This window comes from Macrotis lagotis, chromosome 1 (assembly GCF_037893015.1).
Source record: "Macrotis lagotis isolate mMagLag1 chromosome 1, bilby.v1.9.chrom.fasta, whole genome shotgun sequence".
NCBI lineage: Eukaryota > Metazoa > Chordata > Mammalia > Peramelemorphia > Peramelidae > Macrotis > Macrotis lagotis.
The window spans coordinates 172,207,397-172,231,327 of record NC_133658.1 but is presented as its reverse complement, the minus strand read 5'-3'; the positions used below and the strand labels follow the sequence as shown (position 1 = coordinate 172,231,327).

The 23,931-nt window shown below is 34.8% G+C and overlaps 1 protein-coding gene across 1 annotated transcript in view; it reads left to right on the top strand.

Annotated features, from left to right (window-relative positions):
* Positions 1-23,931, top strand: part of PCSK2 (proprotein convertase subtilisin/kexin type 2) — a 310,977-nt gene that overhangs the window by 159,633 nt on the left and 127,413 nt on the right. Inside the window, exon 5 of the mRNA XM_074225780.1 lies at positions 11,795-11,832. Coding sequence (XP_074081881.1) covers positions 11,795-11,832 — 38 coding nt within the window. The remainder of the gene's footprint in view (positions 1-11,794; positions 11,833-23,931) is intronic.

Genomic DNA, 23,931 nt, shown 5'->3' with positions numbered 1-23,931 from the left:
ATTCAAATATAAATGCTGCCTCAGACACTTAATAGCTGTGTGACTCTGAGAAAATCTGTTAACTTAATCTGTTACTTCATCTATAAAATGGAGATAATAATAGCATAAGATTGTAGAGATAAAATGAGTTAAGAGAAAGCAATATGCAAATATTCAGACTCTATATAAATGTAAGCTCTACATAAATGATGATGATGACAACAATGACAGTGACAGTGATGATGGAAGCTTTACTGCAAAGGTTGGAAATAAACACAAAGAAAGGAAGTGGAGAAAATGGTGATGGATAACATTTTCTGGAGTTTTGCTGTATAAGGGAGATGAGACATAGGATAAAAGCTTGAAAGCATAATAGAAATGTGTAAACTTTGTTTTAAAATAGAGGAGAGCTGGGTATAATCTTAGACATCAGGGAAAGAGTAAATTAAAAGAACTTGAAAAATAGAGATAGAAATGATTGTGGAAAGAGGGGAACTCTTCTGAAAGGGATAGGAGGACATGAATGCCTGGCATTGATGAAGAGGACTCTCACTTCATTAGAGACTGGAGTAAAGTAGGACAGAATGGGGGACAATGACAATGGGTTTTCAACTGTAGAATAGGGCCATGGCAAGGAAGAAGGAGGAGGAGTTATAGCAAATGATCTTTCTCAGTAAATTATGAGTTGAAGTTTTATGTGAAGTAATGATCTGGGAAACTTAAAGAGAGAAGACTTGGAATAATCACTGTAGAAAATGAAAAAAATGCAATTTCAGAAAAAAGGATAAAAGGATTTCCTTGTGGCAAAAAGGGCCCCACTGAAATCAGATAACATAAATTTATAATAGACCCAGTCAACATGGTTAAATAACTTCACAATTCAGAAGTCCAGGAATAGGAGCAGAGGAAGCAGATGTTGGCGGCTGATGTATGGAGGATCCAATTGTATTCTGCTCCAGTCAGACCTTACATAAAGTACTGTGTTCTGTTCTAGGCTCCTCATTTTACAAGGGACAGTGATGAACTACATTCAGAGGAGCACATTAGGATAATGAAAGGCCTCCTGTTCATGCCAATGAGAATTTAGAGAGACAATCCAGTATAATACACAGAAAACAACCTCAGAATCAAGAAAATCTAAGTTCAAGGACTGGCCCTGACTTTAACTGATGGTAACCTCTCTATGTGTTCCCCAAGACCATTCTCTAAGTTGAAGAAACTGGGGACAAATAACCTAGAGAGGGGAAAATCTAGACCAGGGTTGGGGAATATCCAGCGTGCTAGTATATCCATGAAATCATTTAGACTAGCCCTGTGAAATCTACCATAGACAGGACACAAAATTCAATAAATCTAGGAGCCTTTTAGGGGTTAATTAATTAAATGTTTGATCAAATAAAGCAGACTAATTTTGAAGCTGATAATTTTGTATAGCCTGCAAATGATGTTATAAATATCCAAATAGCCCTTGGCAAAAAAAGTTTCCCTACCCCTGGTCTAGACACTTAAGAGTATGGTTACTTATCTTTGTGTATTTGAAGAATTTTGTTCTATTTGGCCCCAGAAGGTGGAACTAGGAATAGTGGGGTGAAAGTTGAAGGAAAATTTCAGTTAAGGTCAGGGAAAACTTCCTAACAATTAGGGCTGTCCTAGTATTAGAATGGGCTGCTTCTGGTGGGAATAGGTTCCCTTTTACTCAAGAATTTCAAGCAAAGATTAGATGGTGTCATAGAGAGGATTCTTGTTCAAGTAAGATTTGTTTTAAATTGCTCTTAGCTCCTTTCCATTCTGCAATTTGGTAATTCCACAAATAACAATAACACATTCATTAAGTACCTACTGTTTTCAAAATACTGTGATAATATTGCAATAATAAAGAAATATTATAATCCCTATCCTCATAGTTCTATGTAAAATATTATTAAATGCATATGACTAGAACGTAATATAGAGAAATATCAATGTTCCAAGAAAGGCAAGAATAATAGCAAAATTATGAGCTATGATTCTGTTTATACTGCGATAAATGGTTAAATCAGATTAACTCTGCTTTGACTTAATTATGTATATCAGCATATTTGTTCCACCCAGGTCTCTGAAATAAAATTCAAGACATTAAATTTAAACAAATTTTAGTTTTCTCATAACCACTAAAATCAGACATCATAGCTGTTAGGGAACTATGGCAAATGTCCAGATAGTAGTAATGAGACCCTATAAAAGGTTAATAGCAGAAGGGGAAAAGGAAGAAAGGTCAAAAGTTACAAAAGTAGAATAAATAGGATTATTTTTAAATTAGCAAAAAATATAAAAATTAGTATTTTTCCCCCCAAAAGATCAAATTTGTTAGTAGCTCTTTTTTCTTACTGCTATTATGCTATACCATAAGTGCTTGTATGTATAATACACATGGATAACCATTTCTAGACTGGACCACAAAATGTTTTGCATGGGAACAGGACAAACTTAACCCTAAAATTCTCAAGAGTTGAATGATAGAAAACATTCTTGTTTTCACAGAATTAGCCATCTAGTCTAATCCCACCATTTTAGAGAAAAGGAAACTGAGGCACAGAGTGGTAACATGGCTCATCTATGATCATACAGGTTTCATTTGGCAAAACTCAAGTCCTTTGACTATTAATTCAAAGCTTTTTCTACTGAACCATGAGCTCATGGTTCCAAAAAGTTCTTGAGTTTGTTCCTCCATCCCTCAAATCATTTTTTCTGGTTTGGTCTTAAACAAGTCTACAAAAAACAAAAATCCCTTCAAAAAACCCAAAACTATAGTCTTAACAGAACCACAATTCATTAATTTGTGAACTCTTTCCCTATTGAAGATGTGCTATTTGATTTTTAGTTAGTGCTTCCATTTATACATGTAGAAATGTATCTGCAATATTTCTAAGAAGTGACTTAAGTCTGCAAATCCCACTGTCATTTATAGACATAGTCTTAATAAACCACCTATCTGTCTCCAACCAACAGTTTATTCCTCATTGGTCTGCTACTTTCAGACTATCTGAAAGTGGTAAAATAAAACTAAAAGCATCAAATACTTCACATGTACTTTATGGAGCCAGACTCTTCAGACACCTTGGCCCTTTCTGTGGTGTCAGTTACTTTGAAAACCCATGTAAGCTTTGCAGGTTTGTTTTCCTTGATTTACTAGAATTAAACCATTGGAGAAAATTCCCTACTATTTGTTTTCTACTTGAACTCTATAAATTTGGTTTCATTGTTTTTCTTGGTTGATTTACATATGAAGAACATTCAGAAATGAAATAATGAATTTTTCTCTGGAGATCCACAATGAACATTGTGTTCTCTAAAGCAAGGCTTTGAAACCATATTGTTATGGAAGCCAAATAAGTCATCTTGCTTAAAGTCTGATTTTTCTTTGGAGAGTCCATTAAGGTTTAAAAACCTGAAAACAATGTTGCCATGTTTTCTGATGAGTGATACATTCTGAAGAGGATAAAAGAGTATTCTCTAGTGACTGAGGTCTTTGACAATTAGGAAAAAAAATAAAAACAGAAAAGAGGGTATGTTTGATGCTTAACCTACTCAACTATTTCATGTTTCACAGTGTTTTGCTGTGGAAATCTTCCAAGCATTGCAACTTATTGGTTTTTTGAGAACCAAGTCTGGGTTCTAAACAAAACTTGAATAGACAACTAAGTGCGAAGGAGGCCTCCCACAACACAATCTCAATCCTACCTGTGAAAGGGAACTAAAAATATACTTTGGAGATTGCCTCCAGTAGCCCTTCCTATGAATATTTTATTATCCTGTTTAAAGTTACTAGATAAGGCTCGTATCACTCCTCCCTTTCTCTCAGAAAAATTGATGAATTAATCTTACTTTTTAAACATAGTAGATTTTAAACATCATAGTTATAAAGCTGGAAGGAACCTCAGAAGTCTTCTAGTCCAATCCCTTCATTTTACAGATCTTGGAAACCGAGACCAGGAGGGATAATGACATTAGAGAATAGAATATTGCCCAAAGTCACACCAGCAGTAAATGTCAGAGGTTGAATTTTAATCAAGCGTCTATTGGACAGGGCAGCTAGGTGTCCCAATGGATAGAGCACTGGACTTGGAGTCAGGAAGTTCTGAGTTCAAATCCAATCTCAGACACTTAATAATTATCTACTTGTGTGACCTTGAGCAAGTCATTTAAACTCATTGCCTTGCAAAAACAAATAAAATAGAATCTATTGGACCCAGCTTATACAATATCACAAGAGTCAATTGTAAAATGTTCACTGTGAGCAATTACATCTCAGAAATTGGTAAATGCTGAAAATATGAACCTGATACACTGTTTGATTGATTGTCTGAACTCAAGAATGTGATGGAATCCTACATACATTTGTTCTCCAGAGAGCTGGTATTTACCAGCATATTACTGATTTTAAATCATGTTCTAATACTGTCTAGAATCAGTGTTTTTTGCATGGCTTGCATTTAGACTTGTTAGTCACTGAGAAACTGGAAACTCTGGGTGAAGAGAAATAGGGCAGAAGAAGTCCTATAGGGTAGAAGGAGAGAATTCAATTATAATAACTGAACTTTGTTTTTGTTTCTTATATTGCTTTGTGATTCTGGAGTGGGAAGGATATACGCAACCCAAATGGTACCTTATATAAAAAATTTAAGAAAACATTCCTACATCCTCCTAAATCCTATCATTTAGCGTTGGAAAGGACCTTAAAGTTCATCTAATCCCTCCCCCATATTATAAGTAATTTGCCCTTGGTGATATAGGTAAGAAGTATCAGAGTTGAGATTCAAACCCAAGTATCCTAACTCCAAATCCAGTGTTCCTTTCATGATATCATTCTGTTGTGATTCTGTCAAAGCTAAGTATCAATCAACATGTTGATTTAGTACCTACTAAGCACTTGAAATTAAAAAAAAGGCAAAAATAGTTCCTACCTTCAAGGAGCTCACATTCCAATGCAATAAATTCACATGCGATAAAATATATTCATTCAAGATATTTACAGGATAGTTGGAAAGTAGTGTCCCAGTGAAGTCATTAGTAAGAAAGGACAATGTGAAAAGTGTTTTCCAGGAATGAGATCTGAGCTAAACCTAAAGAAAAACAGGAAAGTAGAAGACTGAAATGAGGGCTACAGAATATTCCAGGCATGAGGGAGAAGAGCAGCAAACAGTGGAAGATAGTGTTCTATATGAGGAACAGCAAGTCAGCTAGAGCAGGTTAGAGGATCACAGAATCTGAAGTGGGGAGTAATGTGAATAGGAAGGCAAACAACTATTAAAGGATGTTGAGATGGTCACACTGAACTACAAATACTGGAAAATTTGGCCTTTGAGGCATTGAAATGAGCAGTTGTCAGCAGCCACTTATCAGGTAATTACATTCTTGCTTGCCCCCCACAGCCCAAGAAAATAAATACTGTGTATCTGCATTCATAGGCAGTAAAATATTGTACCCCAACTGTTCTATTGAATAGATTTCATATTAGGAATGTGATAATTACAGATTTGAAGACTAAACTAATCTCTGAGACTCATGCTTGATATGAGCTCCATTCTCAAATTGACCTCCTGAGCCTATATCTCCTTCAAAGTTCAGCTCAGGCACCACTTCCTTTCCTAAAACTTTGTCTGACCTTCTCCCCCAGTTGTTCATTCTCTCACTTTCTTTCAAATTATCTATAATTCTCTGCCTACCCCTATGCCCAATCCCAATGGCATGTAAATTATTTGAACACAGGATCTGCTTAATTTTTTTTCTTTGCACCCAAAGTGTCTACCTCAGTGGAAAGCCTCATAGTGCAGAGTACAACCTTAACCTGTTAAGCATAAAGTAGGTGTTTAATTGATGCCAATTGAATTGAATTAAATTATTAGATTTATAAAAAGTTGATGTTTGATTAACTCATAATCTATATTCTCTTGTAAATGCTTGGTTATCTTCATGGAGATTACACATTTTATATAATATGTTTGGTAAAATTTTAATCACTTTCTAACTCCTTCTTGACATCCAGAAGACTCTTATGTTGCTTTACCTAAATATCTTTGCTATCTCCCTATTAGGTATTAGCCTTGATCACATTTTTAAAAGTAAATATATTAATTTCTCAAATTAATATTGATTGAATATAAGTAGGAGGCTATGGACAGCTAAGTAGTGCATTGGATACAGTGCCAAGTCTGAAGTCAGGAAGACTCAGCTTCCTAGACAAACCCTGTTTACCTCAAGTTTCTCCATCTATAAAATGTTCTGAAGAAGGAAATGGCAAATTGCTCCAGCATCTTTGCCAAAGAAATTCCAAATGGAGTCACAAGTTAGATAGGATTTTAAAAATGACTTAACAGCAGCACAAAGAAGCTATACCTGTTGCTATCCAGAATTATGTAATCGACAGGTAGACCACCTGCTCCAAGATCCTGATTTATAGGCTTTAGCACAATCTCCATTTGTAATGCCTTCAGCATTTCATTGTCATGGTATCCTGTTGTCTTGAGAACCTCATATGAGAATACTGATCATCACCCCAAGGCAGACAGTTAAGGTATCAAGTTCATGCCCAGGTCCCATAATGTAGAATAGATATAGATATGCTGGGAAACATTCAGAGTAGGGAAACCAGGATGATGAAGGGCCTCAGGAGATTTCTATGTGAAAATTGACTGAAGGAACATTGGGAATGAATAGCCTGGAGACAAGAAAGCAAGCTTAGGGAGGACAGCCAGTATTTGAAGGGTTGTCTTCCTAAAGAGTGATTGGTCTTGATTTGCTTGGCCCCAGAGGGCAGAACTAGGAGCAATGGCTAGATATTATTAGAGGAAGATTTTGTTTCAAGTAAGGAAATCAATTCCTAGAAATTAGAACTATCCTTTGCCACTGATGTAAAGGGAATTTTCTTCCTCAGGCTAAAGGACCTCTGCAGTTCCTTCCATTGCTGAAATTCTTTAGTTCTGTGTTTATTATGATGGTTATCAGAGTGAGGATGGTCAGGGAATAGGTGGTTAATGTCAGAGATGCTCATGAAGGACTGAAGTTGGCATAGCTCCCCAGACTTGTGGAAGTCAAAACCAGGGCAAGGTTCAAGCCAGGGCACTGGGTCAGAGAGAGCCTTCAAGGCACTAGCAATGGATCTGACACCCTGGGAAAGAGTTGTTCTATTTTTGAGAGGATAAAAGGTCTAAAACCCTACTTAAGGCCTTTTTTTCCACTTAGATCTTCAGACTTAACTAATTGGCTCCATCCACTAAGGAAAACTCTGCTTTTGTTAGTGGATTCACCATTAACATCATTATTCCCCTCAAGAGCTTTTAGTCTCTCTCTCTTAGATGTACTGGTCACATCTTCTGACCTCACTCTCTCTGTGTTCTCAAGAGATACAATAGATTAGTTGAAGGGGGCCTAACCTTCCTTGCCATTAGTCAATTTATATCCTCCATGGGTACCGTTCTTCCTTAGTTAAGTCATGAACATGTGACAATTCTAAACCCTAGGTTATTAAAAGTTTAACTATGAATAGTACCACAGATTTCCCTAGCAACCTTTCCACCAAGGGATAATAGTGGCAAGGTCTTTAGCAGGTGCAACAGGGCAACCTGGACACTTGAGAATTTTGAATGAATCAGGTTCTATGGCAATCTAAATCACTGACAAAAAATCTGGAAGGGACTTTATTATATCAAAGTTCAACCCCCTCCATTTTAGATGAAGAAAACAAAGCCCAAAGCAGTTAAGTGACTTGCCCAAGTCAAATAGCTAATAAGGATCTGAGTCAGGATTCAAACCCAAGGATTCATCACTTCAAATCTAGAGTTCTGCCCACTGTATCATTAATTTAACAAATGAAAATTTATATATTATTTTTCAAATTATAGATACTTTGATATATGTAATCTGCAAATACTAAAAGAGTTTGTGATTATGGAAGTGGTAGGAACTTGTAGTGTGGGTTCTTCTAGTGCAATTCTAAATGATTCTATGACATGGGAGATAAGTCCTAGAAATTGTCCGCATCTTGCTGAGAGGTTCTCACTGACACATACATATGAATAATTCATAAATTAGCAAAAAAATATTTTATTTTTTGTAGTTACATCATTATAGAGAAATCCAAAAACAAAATTTCTATCAAAGCAGATCAACAACTGTTCAGTATCATATAGTTTAGAGAGTTACCTGAGTCACTGGGATATTAGGAGACTTACCCATGATCTCACAGTCACTATAATAACAACAATAATAGTAATAATATAATAAAATACAATAATAAACTAAGCCTTCATAACTCCAGCTTTCTATCTGCTATTTTAGGCAATCTTTAATTGAATGAATATATAAGAAATGATTATCAGACTCAAAAGACACTCTCAGAAGAAGTTTCACCTTAAAAAAACTAATAGAGGAAGGAAGAAATGAAGGCAGGAAGGAAAGAAGGAAGGAAGGAAGGAAGGAAGGAAGGAAGGAAGGAAGGAAGGAAGGAAGGAAGGAAGGAAGGAAGGAAGGAAGGAAGGAAGGAAGGAGAGAAGAAGGACACATAGAAGAATGCATGGAAGAAAGGATGTCTCTGTCACTTTCTCTGTCTCTCCCTCTGTCTCTATTTGTCTGTCTGTCTGTCTGTCTGTCTCTCTCTCTCTCTCTCTATCTATCTATCTATCTATCTATCTATCTATCTACCAAATGATAGAAGGGTCGGTACAGATTTTCACACACTGATGAAATCACCGACCCTTGATGAAACTGCATCTGCATACTGTTCTAATTCATCCACATTTTGACTACCTCCTTTGGTGAGGGAGATCAAATATATCTAAATTGTAGTTTAGGTCAGGGACTGATGGTTTTAGAGAAGTGGTATGCCAAGATTCTAATACTTTTCCTTCTGATTGCTGTGGGAAGAAGCAGCAGGGATTCAAGTAAGGAATGGAAAACTGGGGACAGAGGAGTAATAATCATGCTCTTATGGCAGGTTATAAATCTAACTGACCATTAGGTGGAATGGTGGATAGAACATTAGACTGGGAATCAAGAAAAGTCATCTGAATTCAAATCTGTCCTCAGACATTTACTGTGTTAACCTAGGCAACTCACTTAACCCTGTTGGCCTCAATTCCCCATCTTTAAAATAAGCTGCTAAAGGAAATAGCAAATCACTCTAATAAGAATCATCTTTTAAGTATATAAAATAAAATACATGGAATTATAAAGTAAATTAATTTTATTTAAATTCAATTATCAAAACATTTTTAAATGAATTCACAAACCACAAGTTAAGAACCTTGGCTGTGTAGATGGCTTATTCAATCAAGGAAGTTCTGGTACAATGGTAGAAACTGGCCAGGTGGACCCAGGGCAAACCAATAGGGAAATCTGGCCTACTTGCCTCAAACTGGAGACAACTGATCTAAAAGATGTCATTAAAAAAATGAGGAAAGTAAGCTAAATTTCATTCTTAGCTCTGAGACAGTATGCATTCATCCTCGTACATGTGATCAGAAGAAAACCCATCTATAAGCAAGAGATGACACTTGATCTTCTAAATATTCTCAACCAAATGTGTATTGATGCATTTATTCCCTTAGTAGGTTATTCCTCCTACTAGCATTAGGCCAGAGTAGGTGGCAAGGATCCAACTTCTAAAAGCCCACTTGAAAAAAATACTGAGCTGCTGTCAGTATGTTTGCAAGTGAGATTTCAGGGTTCTCTCTCAATTGCAGTTATCCTAGGAAGGGGAGAGGATTTGAGAGGTAGATTAAAATTCCTACTTTTAGAGATTTCTAAAGGCTATAGGAGACACTGACAGCCAGAAGCTAACCACAGGGAACATAATACATCTCATATCCATAACTAGGTATTGTTGCATACTGGGAAAATATGACAAATTATATCCTCCTATGAATGGGTCATTTGGAGAAAGAGAAAGGAAAGAGATTCTGCCCCCCATTGTAAGGGTAAGGCGTGGCAGGAGAAACAGAGATTCAAGGGCACAAACACCACCATCTGGGAATTTCCTATTTGAACTATTTATTCACCATCTGAGAACTTATGAGAAATATTCTTTCGCACTGGGGTCCAAACTCTGTTATTTCAATGCTACTGAAGAGACAGCAAGTAAAGTCAAAGTCCTATAAATTCAGTGCTTTGAAGGAAAGTCTTATTTGTTCCTTCCTAGAATGATACATTCATTGAAAGATAAAAGAAGCATCAGATTTTCTGGTGATTCAGATCTGAAAAGAAATTATTATTATTTTTAGTAATAATATTAAGAACTTGGCTACAAAGAGATTATGAGAAGAAATCTCTCCCCATCCCTTTCCAGAGGTAGTGGAAGGTTCCACAAGTACAGAATGAACAGGTTTTTTTCCCAAGTTATTTCAATTAGTCAATCAGTCAACAAAAGTTTGCTGTATATAAGACTGTGCTAAGTATAGGAAATACAAAGAAAGGCAAAAACAGTCCCCAGCTCTCAAGAATCTCACAATCTGCTGAAGGTGACAATATGCAAATACATGCATCTTGTCCATCTTCCTGAATCTAACTCTGGATTTTCTCCACTCTACCACCTAGTTGTTACATAGGTTCAATTAACTTCTGTTAGAGACTACAAAGCACCTCTTCTTCTGGCTATCAGAAAGAACCCTCTTAAGGGATGGGGAAATTACATTTGATCTTATTTTTATTATTTATTATTTTATTTTTCCCCAACCAATTATAAAGAAACAATTTTTGAAATTTGTTTTCAAAATTTGGAGTTTCAAATTCCCTCTTTCCCTCCCTGGTCCCAGGAAGCCTCTTTTAAGCAATAATTATACATACCTCCTCATTCCCACTCCCTAAACCCCCCCCTCCATCAACTTTGCAGTGGTTCACTTGGTTTTAAACTCAGGTCCAACAGGAGCATCGCTAATTTTTTGATGCTAAAGTAAAAAATACACCCAGAACATATGCAAGCCTATGACATGTAGCCACCTTTATCCTCTGTCATTAATCCTAGAAATGACACAGAACATGTGAGATCTTTCCAGAAACTCTATCAGAGCTATAGATCTGAACATTGAATTTTTTTTTATTCATGAAGACAAAGAAACTTAGTGCTTGTCACAAAAGCATCAGTCTGCAGGGAGGTGTCTTTTTCCCCTACTCCCACATCCACCTGATCTTCCCCTTCCTCCCCATTCCTCAAGTATCTGAATATACCAATTATGAGTAAACTGGATTAGAATTCAAGCATAAGTTGGTACTCACTGGTTACACATATGGATGTATTCCTAATGTTGGTGTTTCCATGTATTTATCTTGTTTCCACTACTATTACAGCACAGTCAGAGAAAGGTACTATTCTGACAAGATTATCTCATCCATGCAAATGTAAGAATTTGTAAGACTTAAGCATTTAAATTACATGTTAATTTAAATTAAATGTAACACATAAGAATTTCTACAACTTTGTTCCAGTAAAGGGGTTTTAATGAACCATTTTTCATAAACTCTGGTATCGGTATTATGAATTCAACCCTTTAACTCCAACCTAGATTGAGACTGACTCATCTAGCATGTTTCTCCAGACTGACATGGATGTTTATTTACCAGTTCATCTCATCTTAAGATATAAATGGTATACTTTTGAAGCAAGTATCTGACATGAAAACATTCTGACTTGCAATCCTCACAATAATTTGCAGCACATTGGTGGGATCAAGGAGGTGGGTGGTGTGGGGAAGAAAGTAGGAGGCAATAGCTAGTGCAGTGATGCTAGGAACATATTCTGAAGGCATTAACCTCTGATTCCTGTGCTTTCATCTCCTTCTCACAGGAATTGACTATCTCCATCCAGATCTTGCTGCAAATTATGTAAGTACAAGCTACCCCTTTGCTGGGAAATGTGGGGGTTCTTTATTGGTCTGGCTTCTTCAGCTTTGGGAGGATGCAGACATTAGAGCCACCAGTCTTGTAGGTGCTGAGTCCTTTCTCTGATGGCAAATGGACTGAAATAGGACTTGGCACTGTGTCAATTTTGTGTTGCTTATAAGAGACAAGGAATAGGTATAAAAGTCTGAAAAGAAAGGGGAAAGGGGAAGCATGAAAATCTATAATTTTCACCTCTTATAAGGATGTCATAAAAAATAAGAATAGAGAGTTGTCCTCAATGTTAGGAATACCAGAGTTCAAGATTAACTTCTGCTATATACTAGTCCTTGAATAGGTCACTTGAGTTTTAGTGGTACAGGCAACCCTCTAAGAATATAAATTTTAGAACCAATGTTGATCTATATTGAAGAAAAGTTACTCACCAGGAGTTCCCTTTACTGATGAAGTCATGAGACCAGACCAAAAACAAAAACAATCACCAACCAGTCACTTACACAAGGATATTTTAAGGAGCTAATGAAATTATGCATGAAAAAAACTAATTGTAAAACACAAAAAGAAGCCAAGATTCTTGTCCAATTTTCCTCTACTGAATCAGAAACTCAGAATGAAGTTTTTTTTATTTATAACATAAGTCATTTCCCAAACCACACTACACATGCACACTTAGAACTTTTTAAGCAAATACTGACCAAGGAAACAACTATCTCCCATATTATGTGCAATGTTTTGTACCCAATGGTCCTTCTAACATGAAGAGAGAATGTAATTTCATAATTTGTTCTCTAGGACCAACATTGGCAATTTCAATTTAATTTTAAAATAATTAATTTAATTTAATAAATTTCAAAATAATCTGTATTTGATTGCCCTTTAGTATTGCTTTTATTTACGTCATTGTGCATATAGTTCTTGAGGTTTGTTTCCATACCCATTCACCATGTCCTACCATGTTTTTCAATTTTCTTATACAATTTATATAACTTTAATATCTTATACAACTTGTTCCTTACTGTATACTAATATTCTATTTTATTCATATACCATAATGCATTTCCCTCTTCCTTAGTTGATAGACATGCACTTTTTTTCTTTTGATTTTGCTTTCAGAAAAACGTTGGAATTCTAAACAAGCTCTCTGTCACAAAGGGCTCTAGTTCTTTTCTTTACCTATTTATAAAAAATATTGTATGATCCTAAACATAAGAATAATTTAGTTAAATTTATATGAATATTCTTAGGCTCTTGATTCTGAACAACTCCTTTAGGCTATAAACTTCTTGAAAGCAGGATGGTCATCTTTTTCCAATTTTGCAAAGCTTTTCTCATCCCCAAGTACTTTGAAGGACTAAGTGATGTACCTTTGATTTTTGACACAGAATAAATCCTGAACAAGAAAGTAGTCGTGCTAAAAACTACTGCTGGGACTATAGCCCACACTGTTTTTTGAGCCCAATGACTCACTCCATGTTTTGAGGGATGCTTAAGTATAATCAAATCTACTTTTATTAAATACCATTTAAGAATGTTTGAATAAATAATAGTTCCTTCTCTCTTCACCCCCAAAAATTATTTGTTCTTGACTTAGTGACTGCCACCAAAATTTAATATTCTAACACAAAAGGAAAAAAGTTGAATGATTACACATGAAATTGTAAATATATATATATATATATAAATATATATATGTATTTATATATATATATATATATAGAGAGAGAGAGAGAGAGAGAGAGAGAGAGAGAGAGAGAATATTAAAACAGTAAAGGCAGTATGACAATGAATATAATCTCAGAGACAGGAAGAACTGGGTTCAAATATCTTTCTCTTCTATCTCTGTGATCCTGGGAAGTTCATTGTACTTTTAAATGCTCTGGGGGAACTCTTTAAATTTTAAGTCTTAAGACCTTAAGTTACAAAAAAGATGCCAAACTACACTGATATAGGAAATTTCCCCATCTAGAAGTTCCTACATCAATAAAAATCACAGTTCTAGTTCCTATCTCTATATTAACTTTAGAGCTAATATAGTATAAATAGAACATTTGACTTATAATCATTATAACATTCATTCAAATTCTATCCTAGAAATTTATGTAAATATTTCCTTGGGCAAGTCACTTAATCTCTATGTGCCTCAGACAATTCTCCAGCTTTTATCTATACAGTCAGAGTTGGGTAAAAATCTATTGGGGAAATAATTTCTACATTGCCAAAATCATAGATCCTTTGTATTATCAAGCCTTGCATCACACAGTATTTTGGCACCAAGCATGTCCTTCATAAAACTTTATCAACTTATTATGAATATTAATAATTTGAGAAAGCATTATATTTCCATTTCTCCCTCTGAATATTTTTCCTTCTGTATATTTTTCTAAATTTTATTATCATTATTATTTTTTTTACATCTTCTTTTTCTCTAATTCCACTTTCTTTGCTCTGCATCACTTCAAAAAAGTCTTCCCATATTTCTTTATATTGTTTATAATTTGTTATGGCATAATGTTACATTTACATATTATAATCCATTGAGCCATATTCTATTCATTGAGCATATGGTTATTTACATTTTTGTTTTTGCTTTGTTTGCTTTTACTATAGCTGTGGGTATTTATTTTTGTTCAATTGCATGCTTTCCTGTAAGATCCTTATAGTGGGATTGCCAAGTCAGAGGGTTTGAATAGTGTTCTAGCTCTTATTATTGATAATTATATTTCTTTTCAAAAAGGTGGCACCAGTTCCCAACTCCACCAGCAATGTCATGATGTTAGATAGCTTTTTACCACCTTAAGGAGGATCATTTTTCATCTTTTGACACATTCACTTAAAATATAAACTCTTAAAAACTTCAATGGATGATTGCTAAATTAAATCTCTTCTATCTCCAAATTTAATAATGTAATATTATCACTTTAACCTAGAGAGAATAATATATAAGAGATGAGAAGGTAGAGAAAAAAGAACACCTAATTTGCAGTAGTTCTATCTCATCAATACTCCAAATTATTTATTCTTATCCATGTTGTCCAGAAAAAAATAGAATTTTTCCAGTTGCTTAACCTCCTGTGACTAGATGATGGAATAATGATAGAAGTAATTGACATTAGAGAATGTATTTATATTTCCTGGTTTTCATTCATACATCTAAGAGAGATGGCTATATATATATATACATATATATATACATACATATAATATTTATATAATATAAATACACAAACATACATATATACATTTATGTGTGCATTTGTATGTATTTGTGGGTATATGTGTACATTTTTACTGGGAGATTATTTTTTAAGTTAAATAAATCACTGGCTGAGATAAATTAGGTTCCATATCATATCTGAAAAAAATGACAAAAAAATGAACCCTAGCTGACAGTTATATTATTGTCTCTGAAGTATTCACTCAAATATCTCAAATAAGGTAATACTGAAATTTCCAGAAAGTTAGCAGTTTGGTGACAGCATATACATTGGTAGAAGCTTTTGAAAATTCTTTCCTCTCCTCATCCTGACCATCATCACCCTATATATAAAAAAGCCTTTCTGTTGGACTTCGTTTTCTCAGGAGCTAACAATTTCACTTGCTCCCTAAATTTAGCAGCATTTTAAGAGGACTGAAGATGGAGACCAGACTCCATCCTGACTTCTTTTCAGTGCCTTGTAAATTTCTGTTCTATGTCTTCTCAAAACTTAAATAACTCTGGGTATTTTGGTAAAGATGAGATTAAGGAATTTAAGTCTTAATACTTTCCCTAAAATACTAATATCCAGAGATCTCCCCCCTCCCCAAAATAAAACGCCAAGGATAAACCAATTTCACTGTCAATCTGAATGTTCTGGAGATTTCTCAAAGCTTGGATTAAATCTATTTCTTCCCCTCACCTTCCAAGATCCTTCTATGGAGTCCTCAAGCTGTGGTTTGGTTCACAGAATCACAGTGTTAGCTACATAAAGGTCATTATAGTCTTTCTTATAATTCTTCTTATAAGTCTAAACCTTCATTTCCATTTAGATTTATAAGAGTTATGAGAAAGATATAAAGAATAACTTTATATAGTTAACTGATACTCAAAGAAGTTAAATAATTTTCCCAGGTCACACAGGTACAAAGGCTCCAGTCAGATTTTGAACATAGATCCGCTATACCAAATTAACTTATCCAGTATCTTGAAGTTCTGCTGAACAGAAACATATTCTACCATATTTAGGCACCTTGGTAGTACAGTGGATAAGAGTACCAGGCCTGGAGTCAGAAAGACTTGAGTACAAATCCAGTCTCAGATTTTTTTAGCTGTGTTACCTGAGGCAAGTCACTTAAGCTTTACCTCAATTTCTTCATTTGTAAAATGGGAATCATAATAACCCCTGCCCCCCAGGGTTGTTGTAAGCATAAAATGAGATAATAATTGCAAAGTCCTTAATACATCATCTGGCACATTATAAATGCTATGGCATTTAGCTATGTTAATTATTTTTGTTATTGTTATTATTATTATTATTATTATTATATGTTTCTACTTTCTTTTGAAAGCTAAGACTGTATAAAATTGCTTTTCTGATATTTCCATGTAGAAAAAGAAAAAAACAAGCCTAGTTATGGATATTGTCATTTTTAGTAGTCTGCAATTCTACATGTAGAAGATCTGGATAATCCTTCAAGGATCTCTGATTTCAATCATAAGGACCTCACTCCATCAAAGCAAAACTCAACCCTCTGTACCTCAACAAACAATCTTCATGATTTTCTATGGCTGAAAAAAATAAATTGTCCTCTTCTATCCTCTTCAGAGGGCAAATCTCCCCAGTTATAGTTGGATTTGTCCTTAGATAACATAGTCAGGCTTGTACTCAAGGTTTTCTAACTGGGTTCAAAACCCAGTGCATCTATTCATTAATTCAGGGCAATTCCAACATTGTAATTAGAGAAGGGGGGAGTACAGTAATAAAATAAGCTAAATTCTACAGGCTATTTCTTTGTCTTAAAGTGATGCTATAGAGAAAGAGTTGGTTTTAGTGTTGGAAAGATATGAGTTCAAAATGTGACTTGTATATTTGCCTTGTGTAATTTGCTTCAACCTCCTTGTGTCACAGTTTCCTCATCTATAAAATGAGAAGGGCAAACTCAATGGCTAGTTGGGTGCCTTCTAGCTCTAAAACTATGGTACTATGTCTCCCAGAATAATTGGTTATTATGTCCTGGTAAAAAGACAATTGGGACTAAAAGTCAACTGGGATTTCTGTACATTCAGTAAATCAGTAATGATTTATTTGGAGCCTACCATAGATATTGTACAAAGACAGAAGAGACCCTGCTCCTCCTTAAGAAGCTTTCCTTAAAATAAAAATCAATATTTTCATATTTAAACCATAAAACAACTTGTCTCCCACCCCAACTCTGCTGTCTTTTATTGTTTAATTTCTAACCTTCCAAGGAAGAATACATAAACCAAAATCCAGAATGTTAGAAAGAAGAAAGATTCATTCAAAGAAGACAACATGAGCATATAAAATTACCCAAGCAAAGCATGTCCCAAAAGTTTTAGTTCTAGTAAATATATATTTATATAAAATAAATGAGATGATTTGGTGAGGAGAAACTTTGCAGTTGAGGGAATCAAGAAAAGGTGTTATGTAGAAGATGGCATTTGAGAAAAGCTAACCTTTTCCAAAATGTCTGATCCAAAATGGTAACTGACTTGTAGCTTTTATCAAGTACTTGGGACTTACAAATTATATTTGTTTAGGGTTCTTTCAAGAATTAAAAGAAGATTATACCATCTACAGTATACATGACAAAATTATAGTCAAATTATTTAAATTTTCTTAGCATAGTACAATTTTAGAGACAGAAGAGACCTCAAACACCCCACACACACACTTTAATGGATGAGGAAACTGAGATCCAGAGAAATGATACAAAGTCATAGAATCAAAGATATTTCCACAGCTACTTAACCCAAACCATGACTAACCAAGATTGAGTTCTAAAACATTGCTGAGAAATGAACTTCCAGCCTTGGTTAAAGGGTTCATTCTACTTCTGAACAACCCCTAATTTTGCAGATATTTGCATCATCATCAACAATTATCACCATCATCATCAAGTCATAGTGAGTAGAGGAAGATCTTAGTCTTAGGAAGACCAGAGTTCAACACTCCCTTTTGACTCATACTAGTTGTATAACCATAGGTAAGACACCTAACATACCATCTAACATAACACCTAGCATACCAAAGACACACACACACACACACACACACACACACACACACACACACACACACACACATACACACACACACACATGCACACACACCACAATTAAAAATTAATTTTAAATCTCAAACTATAATTAGCAAAATGAGAATTGTAAGTAGAGTACAGTGTGCCCAAGAGAGTAATGAAATCAGTGGACAGTGGTAGACTTGAAAATTATTTGGACAGGGCTTTCCCAAGCTAAAGCAGTCAGCTTCACACCTTGTTAAATTCCTTAATGATTCAGTTGTGATCAATTGGCCCTAAGCCCTCATAAGAAGCTATTCTCTCAAAAGGAGGAGACTTGAAGGTTTATTTGAGATGAAGATCAACACAGGAATAAGCTGTAAAAGGAGCAACTCTGTCAGCCTAAAGATCAGTGAGTCAACATGTGTGTTTAAAGAACTTTCTCTGACATCAGCACTGTAAATAATTAGGTTCATCTAAGATAAATACAAAGTGAAAGAAAGACAATAACCAGTAGCTTGGAGGGTAGGAGAAGGAAGAAGGGGGCAGTCAGGAAGGTCTTTGCAAATGGCAGGATTTGAAGTGAGTTAAGACAAAAGTAATACGGTCCTGATCTGGAAAGATGGTTGTGGGAAGTAATATAGAAAAGATGTATTGGTAGAAATGCCACGTTTTGGCAGTGGATTTTGATATATGGATGAGAGTGAAGAATTCAAGATGAAACCAAGGTTTAAGGAGGGATTGACTGGGAAAATAATGGTAGGCTCTACAGTAATAAGGTGGTTTGGGAAAAAAATGAATTCACTGTTGGACATATTTTGTTTAAGACACCCACAGGATATCTAGCTTGAGATATCAAATAGACAATTAATTGCTAATATAGGATTAGAGCTCAGGAATAAAACTAAGTACTGGATAGATATAGGAATCATCTGCATAGAGATGATAATTGAACTCATGGGAATTATACAAGAGCATATGTAAGACAATAAAGTACATACCCAGGTCTTTCCAAACTCAAAACAGTGATACTCTACCCAGATATCCCATAACTCTCTCATAATCATCTGTTGAAAGTTTACAGAAGTATCATTAAAACTTTACTTAAAGGGGAAGAAATATGTTGTTTTCAACATATTACTTCACATTCACCTTGAGTGATTACTCTCTTGTGGCATTCCTACTTTCTGTCATCATCATCATATCATAACATCACAAGAATAGAGGTTAGATTTCAGAATTAAGAAAACCTGAGTTCATATCTTCTCTCTAACTCATATTGGTTGTATAACCATGAGATCACTTATGACCTTAGGCAATTCTCTACAACAATAAGTTATAGGACAATTTCCACTCTGCATTAGAAGAGGGAATTTTTAAATTGAGGATATAGTATACCAAAGAAATCATAGATCTGGGCTACCACAAAAACCACTGGCATTACTACTATTAAAATTAATGCTACACTTAATAATGTTTGCATACTATTAACGTAATAAATGACAAAACAATTATGTCAAGGAAATTACTGATACCATAGCTTCTCTTCAAAATTAGAAAGTAAGAAAATAAGTCCTGGGCTACAATAAAACTAAGAATTATTGGCCCCAAAACTTCCCAAAGACATAGGAATTATTAGGGGGAAAGAGACATTTCATTAGCTTTCCTATAGATCCAAAAATCTGATCCTATGTTTCTTAATAGAGCATATATCTACTGCAAAATGGTGAGAACAATAATAACTGCTCAAAATATTGCCCTATTATTTGTCAGTCAACACATTTAATGAGTGCAAACTATGGGCCACATGTTCTTTATACAAATCAGTCATGCTCATATCAATAAAAAATGCACAAAGAGAATAAAAACAAAATAATAGCTAAGGAGCAAAAAAGGAGGCACTAAAAAAAATCCTAAAAAATCAATCTTTTGCTTTTTCTATCACATTAGAATATAGTTTCCTTCAGGATAGAGACAATTTCATTTTGTTTTTGTATTTGTTCCCACCTACCTCCTAACATAATGCAAAAAAAAAATTATCCCTAATTAATTCTTGTAGATATATACATATATATATATATATATGTATACATACATACACACATGTATATATATGTGTGTGTGTGTGTGTGTATATATATATATATATATATATATATATATATATATATATATAAAATGACTGAATGAGGGCCCACAGATCTGTATCTGTGTACAGGAAAATTTGATTGAATAAGTTGTCTTAATGTAGAGTAACATGCATATTATACTATAACTTTTGATATTACTGGAAAGTTTTCACTCTATTCTGTATTCATAACTAATTCATATCCTATATATATAAATTAAGCCCAAGTATAATGGAGAATGGGTATTTGATGTCCATCTAGAAAACTTTTCTATTTAAGATACATCACCAAAAAAATACTACAAAAAGCAATTGATATAAGGTACAGTCTGAGCCCCTGTTGATTCTGCCTAGGTTTAATTCCATTATCAGATCTATTAAGTGATACTAAGTAAAACTTTGACACTAAAGAGACAATGGAATCAGGGATGATATCAAGCTAAGAATGAATTGGCTATATGGTTCCAGCAGGAAGCACATTTAAACATCTCATGGTATCTTCCAGTTTCACCATAATACCATTTTGGACTTAATAAATCTAAAATAAATATACATCAAAGTAAATATAGACACTTGACAGCTTCAAGTTTGGATCTGGAAATCAAACTATACCAATGCATAAAAAAAATACTTAAAAAGATCTTTGCATTTTCCACACATGATACATGTCACAATCATTACACACTTATTTGTCACCATTGTGTTGATTGAGTTAATTTAGATATTTCAAAGGGAGAGGGTGTGGAATTTGATTTTGTTCATGGACCTTGGTTGTTACATATGACTTCATATGGAAGTAAACTATTTTTATTAAATTTGACAAATCCAGAAGTGACTATCTTTTTTAAATCTTCTTGTTGTTTGGTGAAGTGGTATTTGCTTGTTCCAAAAGTATTTCTATAAATTTTTGGCCTGTTTGTCACATACTCTGAGATGGCTATCAGATTTTTTTCCTCCTTTTTGATAAAAAAATGCTAATCTTTCTTTAGTTACCTTTGTTAATATTGAATGTTTTAAGATGCTTTACAAATATATTATGGTCCATTTCATATTTCTTAAAGTACATATTAAGACTGATATCACAGGGGTGTCAATTGCTTATTTATGATGGCAATGTAGCTAGCTCATTGCCATCAGAAATTACTGTAGTTATCCTTAAGAATAACTACAAAACTTAATGAACAGTGCAGATTATGTAAGGAAACAGTTGAAACTGTTCAACACAGCACTTTAGACAGTAAAAATTTAACCTGTCAAATGTCTAGTAACAGACAACCTGGTAGTTAAAATTATATCTATTAAAAATTTCAGTAAATTTCATAATCTAAGGAAAACAGATCCCTACACTACAAATACAGCCCACAAAACATCCTTAAAAATTTGACAAAGTATACAGTACTGAGACCCACAATCAACAGAACATAACACTGATTCATTAAAAAAATTATGAAAATCTATTTTATGATAGACATCACCATTACAAATATTCACAATCTCCAAGTTCCAATGAATGAAAAAAATTCAAAATGTAGAAATTTAAATCAATGAAATCAAAATCATGAAAGAACAGAACAAGATACTCATCATCACTCTCATCTCAGTCTGATCCTGAAATTGACCTGAAAATACTTCCACTAAGCCTACATAATACAAGCTTCAGAACTTTCAGTCTATTCCAAAAGATATTTATTTTTTTCCTTTTGCAATAGTCCTCAGAACATCATATATAGAAGAAGAATAGCAGTATAGTCCCATGTCCCAGGACTATATCTAAATTCATCAAAAAAGATGAAAATGAAATTATGATGATTATAGTTTATTTTTACATAACAGTATACATTTATGTACCTTAAGCCCTTTGATCCTACCAACAATTTTGTCAGATAGGTAGTCCAAGACTATTCTTGGACAATATCACCATTTGATAGATGAGAGAACTGAATCTGACAGAGGTTCCATGACTTGAAAAAGGTTACGTTTCTCAAATGCCACCTCCAAGAAAAGGCTTCTCTTTGTGCTAGAAGAAGTAGACAAGTAGTCAGTCAACAAGCACAGTGTCTGACACTGTTAACTGCTGTGTCTACAAAGAAAGATAAGAAATACCCTAGGAGCTCATATTTTCATGAGAAAAACAGCATGTAAAAAGAAAGATACTAGAAGAGCTAGACAGATGATGGATGGATAGATGTATGGATGTATGGATGGATGGACAGATGGATGGATGGACAGAGACAGACAGGTAAAGATAAGATAGAGTAAATAGGAAGGGGGCACTAACAAAAAGGTGAGTAGATGACCCAGAAAAGTCTCCTACAGAATGTACGATTTGAGCTGATGCTTAAGGGAGCCAGGCGGCAAAAGTGAAGATGCAAAGCATTCCAGATGTTCAGGACAGCCAGAGAAAAGGCATTGAGGGAGCAGAGGGGATGTCTCATGTGAGAAATAGCAAGAGGACTAGGATCACTGGCTCATAGACTATGAGGTAAGTTCATTCAACCTTAAATGAATCTGAGATGGGACCAAGATAGAATCAAAGTTCAGATCTCAGCAACTGAGACTGCTAAAGCTAAGGCCTTAGAGATGATTTTGTCTATCTCATTTTACAGAGGAGGAAACCAAGACCCAAAATTGCTCTCATAGGATTAGACCCCAGGTTTTTGTGTTGCATATTGAGCAGGTAGTTTAAAGTTGATAAGAGGGAGGGGAGACAGGAAGACTTTCTAATGCCTATCATTTAGATAGTATTCTAATGTTTTCAAAGCATTTTACATGTGCTATTTCATTTGAGTCCTATATCATGTCTGTGAGATAGGTTCTTCTTATATCGCTGTTTTATAGACCAGGGAATTAAGCCAGGAGATTATGAATGATTTGTTCAGGAAACTTCTTGTTGTTGTGGTCATTATTATTATTATTACTACTGTTGGTGGTCCTTCATTCTCAAGGAGGATCAAGGACATCAAGAGTGACGTCTTGACTTGCAAATCAACTGGATTTAAGTGAGTCATGATTGGCCCCCCATTAGGCTGAGGGCCTGGTGCCCTTCTCTGCCTTACCCTTATAAGTACCTCCTCCCAGTGTTCATATGGCAGATGACCTTGAAAGAAAGCAATTCCTAGTCCTTGAACAGCATTTCCTGCCATCATCCCTGAAAACTCAGCCCCTTAGAGGATGCCAGGATTTCTGAGGTGCTACCCTCCCACGTTCACAGGAGAGCCCCTTATATCACTTCCAACTTTGCCTTCATACCCACCCACCACTTCACTCCCATATACCCAGGCATTCATGCCTTTTTTCCTCAAAGGAAAGAATTGGACCAGAAAACTTCTAAGGTCTTCCCAATTCTCAGTCTGTGATCCTATGAACTCATCAGTCTTCTTAGACATGAGCTTCTCACTGCTCAGTCCCAACTTAAAGTTATGGGATTGATTTTGTAAACACATGCATAAAACTTTATATTTATTCCTATTAAATTATTTCTTGATAAATTTGCCAAGTTTTCTACCCTGATTCTGTTAAAAATTCTACAAAGTATTTGCTAGCCTCAAGTTCATGAGATCAGCAAATATGCTAAATATGTCCCCTCTCCTTCACTGATATGGGAAGATGGGGAGAGAATGACCCTTAGCAGGCTATAAGTGAAAGTGGGAAGGAGATTATAAATTCTTAAAATTTGAGCATCAGAGGTCCCCTGCAGGCAGTGATCTTCATATGCCTCC